The sequence below is a fragment of the Dreissena polymorpha genome, chromosome 1 (assembly GCF_020536995.1).
Source record: "Dreissena polymorpha isolate Duluth1 chromosome 1, UMN_Dpol_1.0, whole genome shotgun sequence".
NCBI lineage: Eukaryota > Metazoa > Mollusca > Bivalvia > Myida > Dreissenidae > Dreissena > Dreissena polymorpha.
Genome location: NC_068355.1, coordinates 199,310,546 through 199,331,641, shown reverse-complemented (window position 1 = coordinate 199,331,641; position 21,096 = coordinate 199,310,546). Strand labels below are relative to the sequence as shown.

Genomic DNA, 21,096 nt, shown 5'->3' with positions numbered 1-21,096 from the left:
TTGATATGGCTGATGATCCTCAGTAGATCAGTGGTTTTCAGCTTCTCCTCTTCGTAGTCATCCCATGCTTGATGTAGTCTGCCGTGTATCGCAACATATTTCTTCCGTCTGATCTTCGTGAGAAGGTGCTGGCTCACCAGCCGTATCTGAAGATCAACTGTCTCAGATTCCTCTCTAAGAAGGTTGGCCAACTTGTACAGACCAAGGTTTGCGGAACACGCTCGTACGTTGATGCGTCTATGTCATCCTGTAATTATAATAAAAACATATTTTTATACTTAATAACATGATTATGTCATTTTTTATCAGTTTATAATCACAGTATTATGAAACAAATGCTTACTACCGATATTGTATACTATGAAAGTATAATATTAATATACGAATAATATCCAATGTGAAATTGTGAATTGTTTTTTACTTATAGATTAATTATGCTAATTATATTATATTAACCTTCCAAGTCGTTGTTTGTGCGAACCTCCTCTCTAAACACGCACCAATTGAGAGGTCGCCATACACTGCCGTGGATCCATGTACGGGAAATGTACTCACATACCCGCAGTACGGGCGCCCCGACTCCTTCAGCAACCTCCATCAGCCTGTTGAATGCCGGTTCAATTTTCAAAACATACATATCTAGATTATTTTAAGAATAATACCTTATGTGCTGACCTGATTGTAGGAAAAATAAGCGAGAAATTTATTAATATAAGAAACAAACATATTTGATATAGGAGGTTTTGGGGATACCGATAATGACGTCACGTTTGCGCATGCTCAAATTTTGGCCGTCAAAACTGCGGCCATTCTGCTATTGTTTGCATTGATGAAGCGCATCGTGATAAGGTTACAAACATATTCGCGAGCCTTTTGAAGAACAAAAAATACTCAGAAATTGAAATTCTTTCAGATTAAATTGAATCCAATGAACGAACACAAATAAGGACGAAAACAGACAACACATTGATTGATTTTATGTTATGAACATATAGAAACTGATTTGAACCTATTTGTCTGTAAAAACTTACCTTGTTACAGATTAACTAAATCCTCTTGATAAATGTTTATGTTTTTTATTTTATTGTTCACACCAATTTTGACACTCTTTGTTTCAGCATTTTAACCCAGTGTTTAATTGCTTCTTTATCACAAACCAATTATCTCGATATGATCGGATACTGTCCAGACAATTACTAAGAAAACAGTGTGTCATAAACCCAGGGACCTATACTTGTATGACTCTGTATGGGGTCTCTGCATAAACCACATGTGTCTGGTCATTAAACTCAATTTATGATACCTCCATGTCATCTCTCGACATATTAAGTCAAAAACTTAACAGTTGCTTTATTAAAATATTTGAACATATTTAAAAATAGACATTTGTCCGAAATGGATTAACAGCTAGGAACTATTAAGTATATATATAAGCCAGTTCAAACATAATAATAAAGTGTTTAATAACTATACATTAAAAATATTGTACACATTTACTGCTACACAATTAACGTATTTAACGGGTACCTGCAAATGTAAACTCTGCTATAATGTGTAAAGATCGTGCGTTACTGCAGTGTTCGAAACATCATCGTGAAAACAAGCAATCCCGTTTGGTCATTATAGGGATATAAAATACTTGCGTTAAATAAATTTAATTGTGTAGATTAATGGTATCATAAAATGCAAGATTTGTATCGCTCATTATCACTACAGATGAGTTTTCAATATACGTGTACATGCAGACAGTTCAATTTGCAAAATATGCAGGTGATTTTCAATTTGAATGCTTAAATTAATTAAAATTTTCATTCAATGTTAAGAAACGAAAATTCATTCAATGTAAAAGAAAATTAAAAATACATTTCAAGATTGAAATGTATTGAGCTATTTAAGGGCTTTGTTTTATAACTGATTCAATGCACCCCTTACACTAAAGTTCAATCGTTGATGAAAAATAACACTATCGCATCCACACCACTTATAATAATATTCAAATTATTATGTGTTTTATTATTTTTGAAATATCATTTATTAAATTATTATTTTAAAAAAGAATACGGGTATTTATAGTCTTGTTTTGTGAAATTGTAAGTATTAAGTCTTCCGACGACCTTTACTCTGATACAATGTAATTGGCCGCGATCAAGAAGTTGACGGCCAATCTATTTTTAGTAACGGAAAACCCCTCTTGTGACGTCACACAAAAACCTCCTATTAGTATTTTAAACCACCAAAAATTTCTCATTATATAAACATGAGGTAGTTTGCCAACATAATGAATATGTTACCCAGCTCTTGCCACGTGGAGGCCACCTCTTGTAATAGCCACATTATTTTTTTTTTATCTGATACACTTCAATTAAGGTTTTTTCAACTAATTGTTTAAAAACATATGTAAAAAACAAAACAATCATGACCTAAAGATAAACTTTTAGTATATAATTTACCTCCCCTTGGTAAGAATATTAATAGGTTGCGAGCCTGGATAATTAATATTAACACTTTGCAAACATCTCTAAATTGATAAAATCAACTCCGTTCATTTAAACAGATAATTTAATTAGTGTCAAACAACTCAATTAATGTACACGCTTATCGACAAAAGGTGCGATAATCCCTATTATAACAATTTACCGAAACCTCCACGGCATTTACTATATAAATCAATTTACCGAACTTGTCATTTACCGAAACCTCCATAACTCGTTAAAAGATGGTGTAGTTTTACGGCAAATGAAGTTGCACTCTTTGTTTCTATAAAAACATATATTTATATATACACATAGACAAGAGGTTGATAAATGCTATGGGATTTTCACACTACTTGCTGCTCGTTTTGTTATTTATTTAAACAAGTATTTGAATTGAAAAACAAATATATTTCCAATATGAGCATTTAATAAGCTTGACCGCCTAGACCCTGACGGCCAAATTTATTATTTTAAATATATCGTGTATTAAGTACCTATTATCGAACAGAACCTGATATCGGACGGTTTGTTTTGGTTCTATATGCGCATGCGCAAAAGTGCGCATGACGTCGCATCCATAAACAAATTGTCATTCATGCAGTCTGTGACCTACTTGCCCACTAAGCTTGCAACAAATGCGCCGAAAACAGGTAAAAGAAATGCATTTATTGTTATTTACACGGTTTTATGTGTTTTTGCTATTACTTTTTGAATGCATTTATCAAAACATGTATTTAAACATCAAAAAGCATATTTCCATTTGCAATTTTGATTGCAGCAGACGTAGATTATTTTGTCCAATCCGGATCACGTAACAGTCATGTGACTTTGTTTTTATTATCGCTCTTAGAGCTACAGCACAGTTCCGAAAAAATATTCCAGCTTTTCTTTCTTGACAATTGATCATCATAAAGTTAAGTTTGTTTTTCTTTTTCTTCTCAGTCTAAACCTAAGAAGATAATTGAACACAGAGGTCTTTACTCACCAACAGCTCTTCACAATGCATACCTAAAAGTAAGAGACAGTGGCTTGCCAGTAAGATCTGTTGCAAAACAGTATGGTGTTCCCCATACTACACTATGGGACCGTGTGAAAGGGGTTATTGACCCTGAATGCCTCAAACCCGGACAAGCTCCACTCTTCTCTCAGGAAGAAGAGGTCAAACTAGTTGACCATGTCAAGACAATGGCTGCCCTTGGGTATGGTTATACCATTAGTGAAGTTGTAGCAAGTGCTACAAACTATGCAGTGTTCCTTGGTAAGAGGCCAAATGATAAACCTTTGTCTGTGAAATGGTTTAAGGGTTTCCAGCAGCGATGGCCTGAGTTTCAAGTTGTTCGATCGAGGGCACTGTCCAACTACAGAGCTGAAGCCACATCAGAGGCCAATGTTCATGAATATTTCAACAATTAGATGAGTGTTGTTGAAAAACATGACCTCCACAAGAAACCTGAGTGCGTCTATAACATTGACGAAAAAGGTATCCAAACAGAGCATACCCCACCATTCATAATAAGTGGCACATTGAAGGCATCAGCAGTTACTTCGTCAAGGTCCTGCGTTACAACAATAATTGGATGTGGCAACGCATTAGGCACACAGCTTCCACCATTCTTTGTTTTCAAAGGGAAACGCCTGAATGCAGATCTGTTGCAAGGGTCTACACAAGGGTCATCAGGGTGTATGTCTGACAGTGACTGGTCAAATTCAGCTGTGTTTTTACACTACATGGACACCCATTTCCTCAGATATGTGCAAAGAGTGGACAAGTCACAGCCTATCCTTGTTCTGCTTGATGGCCATAAAAGCCACATAAATGTTCCAGTGCTGGATTGGGCAAAGAAGAATAACATTATTCTATTCATCTTACCGGCCCACACAAGCCATGTCCTTCAACCGTCTGATGTGGGTTGTTTTGGACCCCTTCAAAATATCTACAAATCCATGTGTCGCAGATTTATCAGAGAAAATCCCTCTAGAAAAAATCACAAGGTACAATGTTGCTCCTCTTGGATCTGCTGCATATGGAGCAGCATTGTCTGTCGAAAATCTTAGATCTGCCGTCAAGAAATCAGGTGTTTTTTCTGTTGACGAGTCATCTATTAGCAAGGAGCATTTTACCACTTCGCTACCATATGTTGCTGAACCATCTGTTCCTGATTTTTTCTTTTACAAAGCAGAAGTTGTCATTTACAAAAGAAAGAATTCAACAATGGAAAGAAAAAGAACAACATTCGTGAATTTACATCTGGCAAAGAAATAACAGATCCGGTAATTGAACAGAAACTAAGGGAAAGAGCTGAAACAACAAATGAACAGAAAAACAAGCAACAAACTGAACAATCAAACAAACATTCGAAGCTTATGCCTACAAAAGCAACAGTTTCACAAACAACTGAATAAAAAACCATCAACAAAACAACACACTTACCCAGAGCCTGGACCCTCCCATCTGAACACTGATGTTGAATCGTCTGAAGATGAAGATGATGATGAAACTTGTTGTGTATGCAGCCGCTTTCAGCCAAAAGAACTTGCTAACTGCGCATCCTTGATATTTGTGAGGTGGGCCAAGTGTGACTTTGATAACTGTAGCCACTGGGTGCACTTGCAGCTTTGCACAGCCACAAATGTTGTCAGGAGAAATGACCCGTTCTTTTGTCCTTGCCACAATATTGCAGATGAATGGACTTGTTTTATTTGTGTTCAAAGCTACATGCTTTTCTAATTTTGTTAATTTTCATGTTTCAATAATAAATATTCAGTTTTATGTTTGTTTATATTCACTGGAGTAGTATTTATGAACTGTTCGGTAATAGGTCATGTTTACATCGGCCGCCATTTTGTTTTGTCTGCTAGAGGTGACACTAAACAAGGAATCATTGTTATGAATTCTTTACGGATATTTGCTTGAAAACTTTACAGATAAGTTATTAAATGATTGAACTGTTAGTCATTTGATGAAACAAATTGTTTTTGTCTTAGGTGTTCGATAACTGGTTCGTCCACCATAATTATAAGAAAAAACCCCAGAAAATTCACTTGTTAATAGTATCCTCCAATGACCTTGAATCGAGCGATTTAGGTAACAAGTACAAGAATTTCTCAATAAATTCGAAAAATACGGAAATATACCATGTACCTTTAAAGATTCATTTCATTCCCATTAAATCCATGTCAAAATTGTTTATTTACAGCGTGTTTAATCACGCAAAGCCAATAAATCCATATATACACCTGCAAATTACATACATTACGCGTGTTGTTTACCTTGAGTCGAGATGTAACATTCGAAAAGCAACACTTACAGCTAGTCCTCGATTGCAATAGGTATGAGGTCATCAAAACTTAGAATTCAATATACACTTGGTTACAATACACTAAATGATCGCTTCATGTAGGGCTGTACTCTCTAAAAAAATATCAGTTGACAGGAAGGCATGTTTTACACTTTTTACCATTATTCGGGTGTTATCTTGCAGAGATAATGGTAGGGCATGAATAGGTGTTCACTACTGAATCCCTGAAATATGATACACGTGAAGACTATAGTAAACCATTGCACTAGAAAAGGTTACATTCCACTAAGAAACGGCCGAAAAAAAAAGTTGCAAAAACAGTCGATTTTGATTTGTGTCAAGTTCTTTCTTGCTTTGTACATGTATCTTTTTTATTGCATAAATCGATTCCGCTTAGAATGGCCTTTAAGAAAAGGTATGGTTATGGGGGTCTCTATGTGCAAAATGTTGCATTTATTTTCGCTCAAAGTTGTCGCTTTTACATTGAATTATATAGGGAAACTATTTAGTGTATTATGACCTAAACGCAAAACCAGGCCTAGTCACAAAGGAGCTGTATTTACAGAAAATCATCATTTTTTTAGTGGGATATGACGCGTTTTGGCAAATTTCACGGAATAAATGCGTCTGTTTCACGAATTTAAGGAGCATCGTGAGTTTTTAAGAAGAAAATACGTTTTCAGAGGAAAATAAGAAAAAAAACGTACAAAAACTCGTCTTGAGCATCTCAAATCGCAACAATTTGTGCTGAAAGCGCTCATGAACACGTTTTAATAGTTGTTTACTTCTTTTTCTACATAGCTTGTAACAATATTCCAGTATTTTGACCGATTGTAATTATTTAGGGTAAACGTTTTCTCGCCTGAACGCCCGTTATAAATCAAAGCTCCGAACGCGAAAGCCACATGGCTTATCAGGCGTTATAATAAAATGCATTTTCAAGCATTTCTACGTGAAAGATCGGTCTGAAAATTGGCATGCACATAGAAAATAGTTTTATAAGTATCGAGAAGTGCTTATTTTTCGCGATGTTAACAGTTAACGTTGTCTTATAGGTTACAATACACTAAATGATCGCTTCATGTAGGGCTGTACTCTCTAAAAAAATATCATAGTTGACAGGAAGGCATGTTTTACACTTTTTACCATTATTCGGGTGTTATCTTGCAGAGATAATGGTAGGGCATGAATAGGTGTTCACTACTGAATCCCTGAAATCTGAAATATGATACACGTGAAGTAAACCATTGCACTAGAAAAGGTTACATTCCACTAAGAAACGGCCGAAAAAAAAGTTGCAAAAACAGTCGATTTTGATTTGTGTCAAGTTCTTTCTTGCTTTGTACATGACATATCTTTTTTATTGCATAAATCGATTCCGCTTAGAATGGCCTTTAAGAAAAGGTATGGTTATGGGGGTCTCTATGTGCAAAATGTTGCATTTATTTTCGCTCAAAGTTGTCGCTTTTACATTAAATTATATAGGGAAACTATTTAGTGTATTATGACCACTACGCGACCCGTGATTGTTGCCTAATTCGCGGAGTCAAGGCGGACAGTTTGCTTTTTGATTGGAAAATCACCAGGAATTTCACGTGATTCGTCACTCCGCCGTTGCGCGAGAGCAAGATAATCTTCGCGCTGATTCCCCTCAATTTTGCGGTGATTCGCCGCGATTCGCCGCGATTCGCCGTGATCGCAGTGGATATCGGTGACATCGATGATTCGCCAATTCATGCATATAAACCGAATCGTATCAATAACTGTATACATAACGCTTTTCTAATGTTCACAATTATCAAATAATCCAACATAATGACAACATCACTTACGAAAAAATAATCTTTAACATTTATGTCGGTAAGTATGTTTGAGAATTACATTAACACAACCATATGACTACGCCATTTTTCAGAAGTGTAAAGAGTACAGTGCATTATGTGGGGCGAGCGTATTTAAATTCAGATTTAATGCAATACGATCTTACAAGAAACTTTTTATTGCGTCATACGCCTTCATGTAAAAAAACGTTTTCCTCCTGGAAATTGTGCTATTAATGCATAGTATTATCAAAACATTTTTTCGACACTTAAAGCGTTGTAACAAATTAATAATCAATTTAAAACAAATATACCATAAGTATAAATGATCCGTTAAATTCCCAAATGAGAATAATAATTTATAATCCGAAACACACTTCCGATGTTTGAATGTTAACACGACGTTTACAAATGCTTCCAATATAGCCATCATGTATATTTCCCGACAAAAGAGCGCGAAAATTATGCGGCAATGTACAAGGTCAAGGTATACGAGCGTGCAAGTATTGATTTTTTTTATAAAAACTGTAGCGCAAAGCATTGAATTTTGTTGATTTCGGTTAAATGTTTCTTTGGTATTTTTAAAACAATTATATCGCCAACAATTTGATATTTCTTTTAAAGTCATTTCAAATCAAATACGCCGTATCCGTATCGTTACTGATAGAAGTAAAACATAATACCTTGACGTGTGAAGTTTTTTTGATGTCATAATAACATATACTTAAAAATAGAACAGTAATATATTTTCGGCTTATCAAGCATTGTGAATGTATGTACAACGCTCGGAAAGTAACGCGAGTAACACGAGTTATTCGCATTGGAGCCTGAAACAGAAAATAAATAAGTAAAGAATAAGTTAGTCAAAAATAATTAGACGTTATCTATCGATGACATTTAATTTTAAATGAAAGTGTTACGTTAACAATTTTCCGTGTCTTAATGCGCGAATATTTTGCTAAACACTGTCAACAAAAGGGCTACACATTATAATTCTTAATGAAATGCAAAAATAAGTCTTGACATAATTAATAACGTCAATAAACACACACGGTAAGATCAAAGTTTAAATGGAAAACATATATCATATTTCTCGTAAATTTCCAAATTATTAGTTTCGTCTAAATCAAATACCATGTATTGAGAAACACGGTATTTATAACTGACCAATGACGAAACACCATGCAACTTTCAATTTACACAGTGCTACATGTATATGGCAACTATATGGAATTTGAACAGTGGTAGTGTATTCGGGCCTAGAATATAATTGCTAGTAAGTTTTAATAAACATTCTGCTAATGCAATTAGTAAAATAATGTTTACATGTTATGTTCAATAATTATTGCATGATCATTCTGCGCTGTTATATTAATTTGGAGCCGTTAAAGCTTCAAACATTACTGCATCATGTTCATGTCGGAACGGGAGTATTTTAGCTAATACGCCCATTGTATCAACAACAAAAGCTTTATTATTGCAATGTATTATGTAAGTGTTCACATATATGTTACATGTACATGTAAGTGTAACCCTCAACGTAACTCGCTTAAAAAGGTGAGCCAAGGCGGATCGCGGTGATTTGCGGTGATTCACGCTGATTGCGTAACAGCGAGATACATCGCGCGACGGTCACCGTGGAGTCGCCGAGACATCACCCAAATTTTCTTATCGCGCTGAATCAACGCGATTTGCCACGTTGCATCGATTGCGGTGATGCGAGAATCGCGGCAAAAATCACGGGTCGCGTAGTGTACTGAAATTTTTAAAGAAACTGAAAGATTTATTTAGCTTTTTTATAACTTCTTTTTACAATTTAAAAAGTTTCTTTTTTATCGGTCGATCTTTTTTGAGCAACATGGACACGAAAAAGTGCTCAAGAATCGCAAAAAAAGTTTGCAATTTGTTCTAATATAATTTTGGCATATATGTAACCATTTAAAGAGTTGATAAAATTATCATCCAATCGGGACAGAGTTTACCCACTCAACATGCATATATCGTCATGTCACCTATTTTCACGATGTGCGCGCACAGATTGTTCCATGCAACATCTTCTGGGAATCATGAAAAAATGATGGAATTTTCTTTAAAATAAATCAAATACATGAAAGTAGTGTTTATACTAGTACAGTGGTCTGCAATTTATGTGCAAGTTAATTGAAGAGTACTAAAAATGTTGAAGTAAGATTTTGAAATGCAATTAAACTGTTTCCTTATTTAAGTTGTGTCTGTTATTGTTTTTCAGCGTAGTAATGTTAGTTAAAATAATCGAAGCGCATGCGTGTGACGTCATCACGAGAGCCGCGTTCTTTATGTTAACAACTGATCAAAATTAGGTTTTGCTCAACATAAGGGAATCGTACGATAATTATTGATTTGGACATATTCAAAGTGTTCAGTGAGATATGGATAAATTTAAATTATTTTAGTTAAAATAAGATTTTAAAATTCATTTAAACATGTTTTTTGTTTATCGTTTTGTTGTATTCGTTTTCATTTTCCATCACTAGTGTTGGTAGTAAAACAAAATCCTCAGAGCACATCTATAGTTTATAGAAACAAAAGAAGAGGGCTAATAGAAGGACAATAGAATACCTTATTGATTGCATTTGAAATATATTTTAATATAATTAAAATCATCAAATTACATGCAAAAATATACATACATCAAAATAATTTTACCAAGCAAAATAATAGAAACACAAATGGAAAATTGGAAATGCAGTCACAAGGGTAATAACTCAAATACACCTGCTTTTATGCGTTACAGTGTACATTCAACTAACGCTTCCACCATCCTTAAAAAACAGTTCCAGAATTAAGTCATTACCCAATTATGCGCAACAGCTGGTAACATATATTACAGAGCACGGATTGCTTGCATTTTAATCTGTGAAAATGCCGTATGAACGAAGTGGAGGTAAACAATGTGCTGTTGTGGGTTGTAAGAACAACCAAAAGAAACTCTATGAATGAACTAATGCTGTCTGCAAAGAACATAATATGCAACACAAAGACTGTCCATGTTTACAGCCATTTAGATTTCATTGCATTCCAAAGGATGAAGATATGAGAATGGCCTGGATCAAATCAATCAATAGAAAGGACTTGAAGTTCAAGCCATCATCCAAATCATTGGTATGTTTTTTTTTTAATTAGAATATTCAGTTAAAACGGAACTTCGGTAATAGGGATAATTTGTATGCCCCCGGTAGGGTGGCATATAGTCAGTCCGTCAGTCAGTCTATCAGTCCGTCCTTAAACTTTAACATTGCCCATAACTTTTGCAATATTAAAGATAGCAACTTGATATTTGGTATGCATATATCATGAAGCTGCACATTTTGAGGTGAAAGGTCAAGGTCATCCTTCAAGGTCAAAGGTCAAATATATGGCTTTAAAGCGGCGCAGTAGGGGGCATTGTCACCGTGATTGTTTTTCTGACAAACACATCTCTTGTTAAGAGAATGTAATGTATATTTTACACTGTTGAAAAGTAAAATTGAATGTTTTCAAATCTTCATCAGTATTTCAGTCATATTATGGCATTTTTAGCTCATCTATTTTTTGAAAAAAAAAATATGAGCTATTGTCATCACCTTGGCGTCGGCGTCGGCGTTGGCGTCGGCGTCCGGTTAAGTTTTGCGTTTAGGTCCACTTTTCTCAGAAAGTATCAATGCTATTGCATTCAAACTTGGTACACTTACTTACTATCATGAGTGGACTGGGCAGGCAAAGTTAGATAACTCTGGCGTGCATTTTGACAGAATTATGTGCCCTTTTTATACTTAAAAAATTGAAAATTTTGGTTAAGTTTTGCGTTTAGTTCCACTTTTCTCAGTAAGTATCAATGCTATTGCATTCAAACTTGGTACACTTACTTACTATCATGAGGGGACTGGGCAGGCAAAGTTAGATAACTCTGGCATGCATTTTGACAGAATTATGTGCCCTTTTTATACTTAGAAAATTGACAATTTTGGTTAAGTTTTGTGTTTAGGTCCATTTTATTCCTTAAGCATCAAAGCTATTGCTTTCATACTTGCAACACTTACTAACTATCATAAGGGGACTGTGCAGGCAAAGTAATGTAACTCTGACTGGCATTTTGACAGAATTATGTGCCCTTTTTATACTTAGAAAATTGAAAATTTGATTAAGTTTTGTGTTTAGGTCCACTTTATTCCTACAGTATCAAAGCTATTGCTTTCATACTTGCAAGATTTATGAACTATCATAAGGGGACGGTGCAGGCAAAGTTATGTAACTCTGACTGGCATTTGGACGGAATTATGGGCCCTTTATACTTAGAAAATTAAAAATTTGGTTAAGATTTATGTTTTGGTCCACTTTACCCCTAAAGTATCATAGATATTGCTTTCATACTTGGAACACTCACAAACTATCATAAGGGTACAGTTAAAGGACAAGTTGCATAACTCTGGTTGTCATTGTTACGGAATTATGGCCCTTTTTTGACTTAGTAACTTTTAATATATGGTTAAATTTTGTGTTTCGATCCACTCGAAGTATCAAGGCTATTGCTTTCAAACTTCATATACTTACATGCTATCATGAGGTTACTGTACCTGGCAACTTGAATTTTACTTTGACCTTTGAATGACCTTGACTCTCAAGGTCAAATTATTAAATTTTGCTAAAATTGCCATAACTTCTTTATTTATGATTAGATTTGATTGATACTTTGATGAAACTACTCTTACCTGACATACCACAATAGACTTCACCCAAACCATCCCCCATGCCCTCCCCCCCTCTCCCCCCTCCCCCCCCCCCTAATTATTATTATTATTTTTTTTTTTTAAGATCATCTCACAAATGACCACCACACCCTCACACTATACCCCCACCCCACCCCCAAGACCCCACCCCACCCCCAATTTTTTTTTTTAATTTTTTTTTTTTTTTTTTTTTTTTTAAGATCATCTCACAAATTATCACCACACCCTCACACTATACCCCCCCCCCCCCATTTTTTTTTAAACGGTTATGTTTGAAATACCGTCCAACCATCGCACCCAAACCCCCCCCCCCCGATTTTTTTTTTCTTTTTTTTTCCGCTTTTTTGGAAGATAATGTAATAAATGTCCACAACCCCACACTATACACCCCTCTTCACTCCACTCCTCCCTCCTTTGAGATTGAAAATGAGAGTCCCTTCACCTTTAAAAAGAAAATAGATGAGCGGTCTGCACCCGCAAGGCGGTGCTCTTGTTTTAATTAGCCTATCCACACTCTTCCTTGGTAATTGGCCATTCACCAAAAATATTGAAAGTGTCATAAATGTTATGTGGGCTTGCCAGTATCAATTATATTTCGTCAACTTCAAATACATATGTGAACTTTCTTATACTGATATTTAACCCAAATAAAAAAATGCTATTACCATCCAGTATGTTTTATTGAAAAATTCACAATATCACATAATGATTCAATTTAAGGTGACAGGTTATTTTGTTAATCCAATAACTTATTAGACTGTCAAATTACACTCACTAAATATTGAAAGCTATACCTGGAGCTTTCGTCCGTGTACTACGGACTTCAACAGCAGAATTATTTCTACTGTTTGGAAACGTTAACACTGCTAATTGTCGGTGTGAGCGATGTTAACATACTGTCCCAGGTGTGCGGGATTTGGTAGCGGCCCCGCCCTTGTTTAGGGCCGGTCTTAGTGCACCGGTGTAAATAACCTCATTGACCCCTCTCTTGAACCAAATGGCTCACGGTCAAGAATCCTAACGTTCTCCATTGTGATTGTGTGGTCCGGTTTACAGTCGTTTATATGCCTTGAGACCTCAGATGATGTTGAACTCGGTCTCCTGTGTTCCATGAATCGAATTTTCAAATTACTTTCAATATAATCCATAGAACACTGTTCCTTTGGATGACCACACATTTGATATGGTAGATAAGTCCGCTGATGTCTTTCTTGTCTTTCTTTCTCGCTTTCAGGTATAGCTTAGGTATTACTTAGGTATTACTTAGTGTGATATTTGACAGTCTAAAAACTTATTGGATTATCATGGAATCCACACATTCAAACTTTAATCTAAGCCAAGGTTATTTTGTTATTTATCTAATAAACATAGATAAGTTTGATATTGTTATATTTCCTTGAGTTTAACAATTATTTTTACTATTATTCATAATTGTTTTTCAGGTTTGCTCATTGCATTTCCTCGATGGAAGACCGACAAACCAGAACCCTATTCCAGTTGTTAACATGGGGTATATTTGTTTAGTGTCATATGTTTTTTTAGGACCAAAAGTCTTTCAACACGTCTTAAGTTAGACATTTATCAGCTTGCATACATGTATCTAGCTTATTTACTAAGTTCCTTGCAGGGGTTCCTTGTGTACATAGGAAACCTTCAATCTGTTTGACCGCAATTCCTCAGACAATAAAACAAGCCTGATGCTCGATAGTAATAGGTTGATACATTCTTCATCAAAAGTCATGTATTAAAAATTTGATACTCCTTTGTCCACACAAAATAATTACACAGAGAAGCCTTTGTGCAATACATTGCTACCTGAACTTAGGTGTACTATCCATTTTTCCCTTTGAGGTCCAAGTACATGTATGGCTTTTCATCCTTTAGCACAACATTATACACGTACTGTCCAGAAATGACTTAGTCGTAAAAAGGTTTTGTTGGGCATTCCACTTCTACAATCGTGCAATTGTCAATCAATCCATCTGGGCACGCCGAAATGTAAGATTCTTGTTGACAAATCACAAGTCTGCATCTATGAACAGTTTGTCCACAATTTTTTATTTCAAACCATTGAAAGTTTTTCCCATGTCTAGTAGACACAGATTAATTGAACCTGTTGTATACCTTACTGACAACACACTTTTTGGGATCAGCACGGCCTGTTTTGGGTAGTGCATGGACCCTAGTTGAGTTTATCCTTTCTACTTTCCATCCAAATGTCTGAGTTTTGTGCTTTTGTCTTCTGTTGGATTGATTTGGTCTTATCATTGTCTAAGCACACATTCTTTTGAAATGTGACATCGCTTCGGGCACGACAAAGATACCGACACTGGCTTCGTTCTGTCAATAATGTGGTTTCCACGACTTGTCTCCTTATTTTCAATTCTTCCATTCCAGCAGATCTCTCTGGTGCATTGAGAACTTTGTACATCATTTTTTTGCTTTCAGTCTCAGATTTTCTTTGAAGATGATGATTCGACATGTTGTTGTAAATCACTCTTGTAAAGCAACTGTTTAATTGGAGGTAAATGCAAGTCACATTAAGACGGCTAATCCAATGTTGGTGTATCAAATGCACCTGATTTCTTGAAGTTTGTCATGGCATAACACTTTCTATGCTCCTTTTTCCCCAAGCGACCTGTTTGTCTGTGCATGTTTTTCCTCCAACTCTGGGTCCGGGCAAGTGTTAAAGCATATATATTTGCAGATATATGGCTGCAAGTCCTTCCCTTTCCAGCTGGACAAGTACAGTAACCCGTCAAGACTGTAGAGTCTGAAGACACAGCCACCCATGAGTCATGGTCATCTTCTTTCAATACCGGGTTGACTTGAAGATGTGCATGAATAAATGTCACCCATCCAGCCATTCTGGACATATTATACTTATACAAGGCTCCAAAAGATTTTATCAAATTTCCATCGTAGGCTTTTGACAAAATGAGATAGTCCACGAGGTCGTTATATGCTCACTTCGGCCAGATTTTGCTGTCATTCTTCCTCAAACTGCCTACTACAGGTAGAGGTAAATCTGAAAGACATTATTTGAACAATGTTAGGCGCCTTTGTTTGAAATTAGGATTTTGCCGTCTAGACTAGAAACTGCAAACTGAAACTGATACACAAAGGGTAAAAACCATAAAGTTGTGGGTTCAAGCCATGCTAAATTTAAACTATAGCTACATGTAAGTTTCCAAGAAATTGAGAACATTGAAAAGTGATATTCGAACAGTATCGTTACAATTCACTTCCGTACATGCATCCAGCAAATAGAATATAAACTTAGTGTAGAAATTATTGATAACAGTACCATTTTATACGTACATCATTACATCTAACTATTGGTATGTTGTGTTCAGATTGACAGCAAATTTATTGAAAGCTAACTTCTATAAATTGAAACTTTAAATCGGGTAAAAATTCATATATTTTTATAACATAGTTCATCAGTGTTTAAATCAGATTGCATCAATTTTACAAACCAAATGGCTAACGATGTCCCAAAGATTAAGAGAACGAATTGCTGACAATCATTTCAACGGCAGTGATTTGCAAACAATTTCCATTTTTATTCCAAATATTAAATGAGTGAAATACACCTAAAATAGAAGCTTTTTACATCACAGTTGAGTTAATTAAGTACACTCTACAAGTAGATTCACAGCCCTTTAGCACTCGCAAATAACTTCAAACCAAGATTTTCTCCAGACATTTGAAAACAAGCTTTTTTCTTGGTTGGTTGGTGGGCTTTTGGAATTGCAGACTTGTAGAAGTTTGCAGCAGTGTAATGGCGGACAGTCACATGGCTGACAAAATGGCGGCGGTCTATTACGTTCTGGAATGTTCTATACAGAGGTGCAATTCACAAATCTGGGCCGCATTCAATTCATATCTGATAAATGATGAAAGTGTGCTGATATTAAAAAGAAAGCACCAGCAATTACTGCCAATTATCACCATTTAACCACCTCAAAACAAAACCGTCACAAATAAACACTGGGACAGACCTTGCAAAACAACCAAGCATGTATGCCACTATTGCTCAAATACAAGTGGGTCACCATAAACAAGTCTTATTGAAAACCCTGCCTAAGAGTCAAATTTGTCACATTGTAATTACTTGCAACATGCAGCGTCTTGGGGTATTATTTATTATTGTGACATGGTCTAGTTTAGTCTGAACTTTTATAAAAGCAGATGAAAGATTTTTTTAGTATAAACTATTGTTTTTCATACATAAATGAATCTGCATATGAATTAACATATTTATCTGTCAATATTTCCAGAATGACACGGACACAGAAAAGTCCTGTTCTGGCGACCTCCAAAAAGTACAAAAGAAGAAAAGTAGAGGCTGAACGCAACACCATGGAAAGTGACACAGGAAGTGAGAGTGCGATTATAAAGACATTTTATTCCACAACCCAAACTAGCGGTAACACTTTATCGGCTAGGTTAAGTGGGAAGACCTTAAAATCAGACCAAACACTAGATAACTCTGTTTGTGTCAAAGTCGAGACTGATGAATGGTATAATACGGCTGCTGGTTTTTATTCTGCGTCTGCCAAATTAGAACAGGTTCAAGGGGACGAGATACATTCAGATTGCAACAAACAAGATGGCTTCAATTTAATACATGAACAAACAGGATGTTTACGGCTGGATCAAGATTACACCAAACAAGCTGGCTTCACCACCGAATGTGTTAAATCAGAACAGACAGAATGTGAAGTTATGCATCAAGATGTGACCAGACAAGCTTGCGTCAATTATGTGTGTGTCAACACAAAAACTACTATCAATTCAAATGCAAACACTGCACATGATGAGCTCCATTCTGTATGTGGGAAGAAAAAACAATCTCTAAATCCTAATACGGACCGAATTTATATAACAACAAATAGCTTCAAATCTGTATGTGGTAAAGCTAAACAGGATATAAATACAGATACAGTCAATGAAAATACATTTAGAACAGCAAATGATCACAATTCTTTATGTGGGAAAAGAATATGGACTTATCATTCAGCAACACCCGACATACTGAATGTTCAGACTGCACATTCCAGTGGTTCACGAAGTTGTTCTTTACTTCCGAATATGATGACTGTGTATTCTGCTGATCAGCATTTGCCGATACCAATCAATTCATCTCTGCATGCAAATGAAAGCGCTTGCACTTCCAATGTAAAAACAGATGTTTCAAAGGAAGCTGATGACCGACTTTTATTGCAAAGCTGGTATGCCCTGCCCTCCGAGAATCATATTCATACAATAGAAAGACGTGTAATCGATGATACAACTAGTTCTCTCAATTCAAAGTCAAATTTATCACAAAACATTACTGAAAGTCAGAGCAATGGAATGCCTTTGTCTGTAAGTTTTAACATGGAAGAATTTGCAGTGACACCCGAGGTAAATTCAAATCTAGCAGCAGAATCTGTTGAATCTTCTGGTATCTTTGTAGAGATATTCATTGAAAGAAACAAAAGAAAAAGCGAGATATATCAGCCAACTTATCCGTCGCCAAAGAGGGTTCGATGTCAAGGTTCATCCAGAGGCATTGTTCAACCAAGGATGCCTTCAGCAAGAGGTAATGTAGATTTATTTAATTTCGTTGACATGATATTTCCTGGATTCACATATTACTCAGTATGGTTTTTTCCTGTCCTCTTATATTCATGGATTTTTTTTTAATGTCTGATAAAAGATTTCACTTGAATATTGGACGGACATTTGATTTCAGGCTTGAGAGGACCCACACAAATTTACAAAAAATAGTGTCCGACTAATATTTTATTTCACAGTATGTTGACCTCTATAGGTGTGAAAATTAGGAATAATCAATACCTTTGATACCTCTACCAAAAATCCGGCACTCAAAAAAGAGGATGTCCAAAAACTTTCGGTTGTTAAAATTTAATTGATATGTTTTCAGACAATGCGGTGACAAGGACTGACTGTATTGATCTGAAATCAGCTAAGATAAAATTGGACGCAGAGGGTGTCCGAGTGAAGAAAGTTAAGGTATTTATAACTATAACTTACAGATATTTAATTTTCCTCTAATTGCAAACATGGAATGGGAGGTATTAAGCATAGGCACTTGTCCAGCATAGGTTTGTCTGTTCTGAAGCTTTTGTTTTCAATCCATCTTTTAATTACTTGGTGGATCTTGCTCAAACTTTTACAGTTTGATTACCTTCATGTTTGATGATTATAAATTAAGGAATATTGGCTGCAACAAGTTCTGACAGAATTATGGCCCTTGGTCTGTCTTCTGGCTAAGGCATATAAAGCATGCACATTTTGTGTTTTTGTTGTTGTTAGCTGCTTTGCAGAATTTGCTCAAACTTTACTTCAGAATTAACCTTAATGTAAAAACGATGATTAAGAATAATCTCTAATTCTGACCAGTATTTACGGAATAATTGCCTTTGTCTGTTTGTTTTGCACGCACTGTATGATGGGAGTGATGGAGGTACATAGATTCGCCCTTTACTTACCAAGCATGTGCACTTGTGCCCCTCCATAATTTGGTTTGGATATATTTGAGAGATCCAGAGATATGACTTCATCTGGCCCGTAACTCAAAAATCATTGCTGCTAGAGAGCTGAAACTTAAAAACGTTATATTCATATTAACCACCATTTGAACTAACGCATCTTTATATTTTGGGTCACAAGTACAACTTCAGTATTGGGCCCTTTTTATGCCCCCCTGTAGGGGGCATATAGTAGTCGCATTGATCGTTTGGCTGGCATTCCCTTTTCTGAGTTTTTAGCTCACCTGTCACGAAGTGACATATTGAGCTTATTTGACCGTGTTATGTCCGGCGTCCGTATATGCGTGCGTGCGTGCGTGTGTGTGTGCGTGTGCCTACATGCCTAGCTCATTGGGTTTATATCAATAAACTTTATTAATATTTTCTCTCTGACAGGCGTTTCTTGTTTGATTTCTTTTTTTAGCAGTCACATAAACAAACAAACAAACAAAACAAACACGTCTTAATGCCGAGCTAAGCCTTTATTTGTCAGTCAGCATTCCGCTGAAACAAGACTGGCATGTATGTGCCCCGACCCGGGATCGAACCAGGGACCTCTGGATTTTAACGCAAGCGCCTTATCCACTGAGCTACGGAGGCACATCAACAATTTACTTGTGTCGACAGTGGGGTCACGGTTTTTATCAAATCTTTATGAAATTTGGTCAGAATGTTTATCTTGATGAAATCTGGGTTGGGATTGTATTTGGGTCATCTAGGGTCAAAAACTAGGTCACTAGGTCAAAAACTGGGTCAAATAATTGAAAAAAACCTTGTGTAGACAATAGAGGTCGCAGTTTTGATCCAATCCTTATCAAATTTGGTCAGAATGTTTATCTTGATGAAATCTGGATTGGGATTGTATTTGGGTCATCTGAGGTCAAACACGAGGTCACTTGGTAAAAAATTAGGTCAAATAATAGAAAAACCTTGTGTAGACAATAGAGGTTGCAGTTTTCATCCAATCTTAATGAAATTTGGTCAAAATGTTAATCTTGATAAAATCTGGGTTGGGATTGTATTTGGGTCATCTGGGGTCAAAAACTAGGTCACTAGGTAAAAAACTAGGTCAACTAATAGAAAAACCTTGTGTAGACAATAGTGGTCGCAGTTTTCATCCAATCTTTATGAAAGTTGGTCGGAATATTTATCTTGATGAAATCTGGGTTGGGATTGTATTTGGGTCATCTGAGGTCAAAAACTAGGTCACTAGGTCAAAAACTAGGTCAAATAATAGAAAAACCTTGTGTAGACAATAGAGGTCGCAGTTTTCATCCAATCTTTATGAAATTTGGTCAGAATGTTTATCTTGATGAAATCTGGGTTTGGATTGTATTTGGATCTTCTGAGGTAAAAAACTAGGTCACTAGGTCAAATAATAGAAAAAACGTCAACAATTTGTTTGTGTAGACAGTAGAGGTCTCAGTTTTCATCCAATCTTTATGAAATTTGGTTAGAATGTTTATCTTGATAAAATCTGGGTTGGGAATGTATTTGGGTCATCTGGGGTCAAAAACTAGGTCACTAGGTAAAAAACTAGGTCTTAAGGTCAAATAATAGAAAAACCTTGTGTAGACAATAGAGGTCACAGTTTTCATCCAATCTTCATGAAATTTGGTCAGAATGTTTGTCTTGATGAAAACTGGGTTGGCATTGTATTTGGGTCATCTGGGGTCAAACACTAGATCACTAATGTCTAATAATAGAAAAACCTTGTGTAGACAATAGAGGTCGCAGTTTTCATCCAATCATTATAAAATGTAATCAGAATGTTTATCTTGATGAAATCTGGGTTGGGATTGTATTTGGGTCACCTGGGGTCAAAAACTAGGTCAATAGGTCAAATATTAGAAAAACCTTGTGTAGACAATAGAGGTCACAGTTTTCATCCAATCTTTATAAAATGTGATCAGAATGTTTATCTTGATGAAATCTGGGTTGGGATTGTATTTGGGTCACCTTGGGTCAAAAACTAGGTCAATAGGTCAAATATTAGAAAAAACCTTGTGTAGACAATAGAGGTCACAGTTTTCATCCAATTTTTGAAATTCGGTCAGAATGTTTATCTTGATGAAATATGGTTTGGGATTGTATTTGGTTAGTCAGGTGAGCGATTCAGGGCCATCATGGCCCTCTTGTTACCTAATTCTTCCTTAGCGCCTGCATGTACACTACGCGACCCGTGATTTTGCTTAAATCGCGCATCACCGCGTCAG

At 35.9% G+C, this 21,096-nt stretch overlaps 1 protein-coding gene across 3 annotated transcripts in view; it reads left to right on the top strand.

Annotated features, from left to right (window-relative positions):
- Positions 1–2,927: 2,927 nt before the first annotated feature.
- LOC127864553 (uncharacterized) overlaps positions 2,928–21,096 on the top strand; it is a 94,321-nt gene continuing 76,152 nt past the window's right edge. Inside the window, exons 1-5 of one of the 3 annotated variants that reach the window (XM_052404297.1) lie at positions 2,928–3,124; positions 10,367–10,734; positions 13,781–13,848; positions 16,622–17,928; positions 18,274–18,362. In XM_052404297.1, coding sequence (XP_052260257.1) covers positions 10,600–10,734; positions 13,781–13,848; positions 16,622–17,928; positions 18,274–18,362 — 1,599 coding nt within the window. In that variant the 5' untranslated portion in view covers positions 2,928–3,124; positions 10,367–10,599. The remainder of the gene's footprint in view (positions 3,125–10,366; positions 10,735–13,780; positions 13,849–16,621; positions 17,929–18,273; positions 18,363–21,096) is intronic. The other 2 variants (XM_052404295.1, XM_052404296.1) reach the window with 2 other exon arrangements.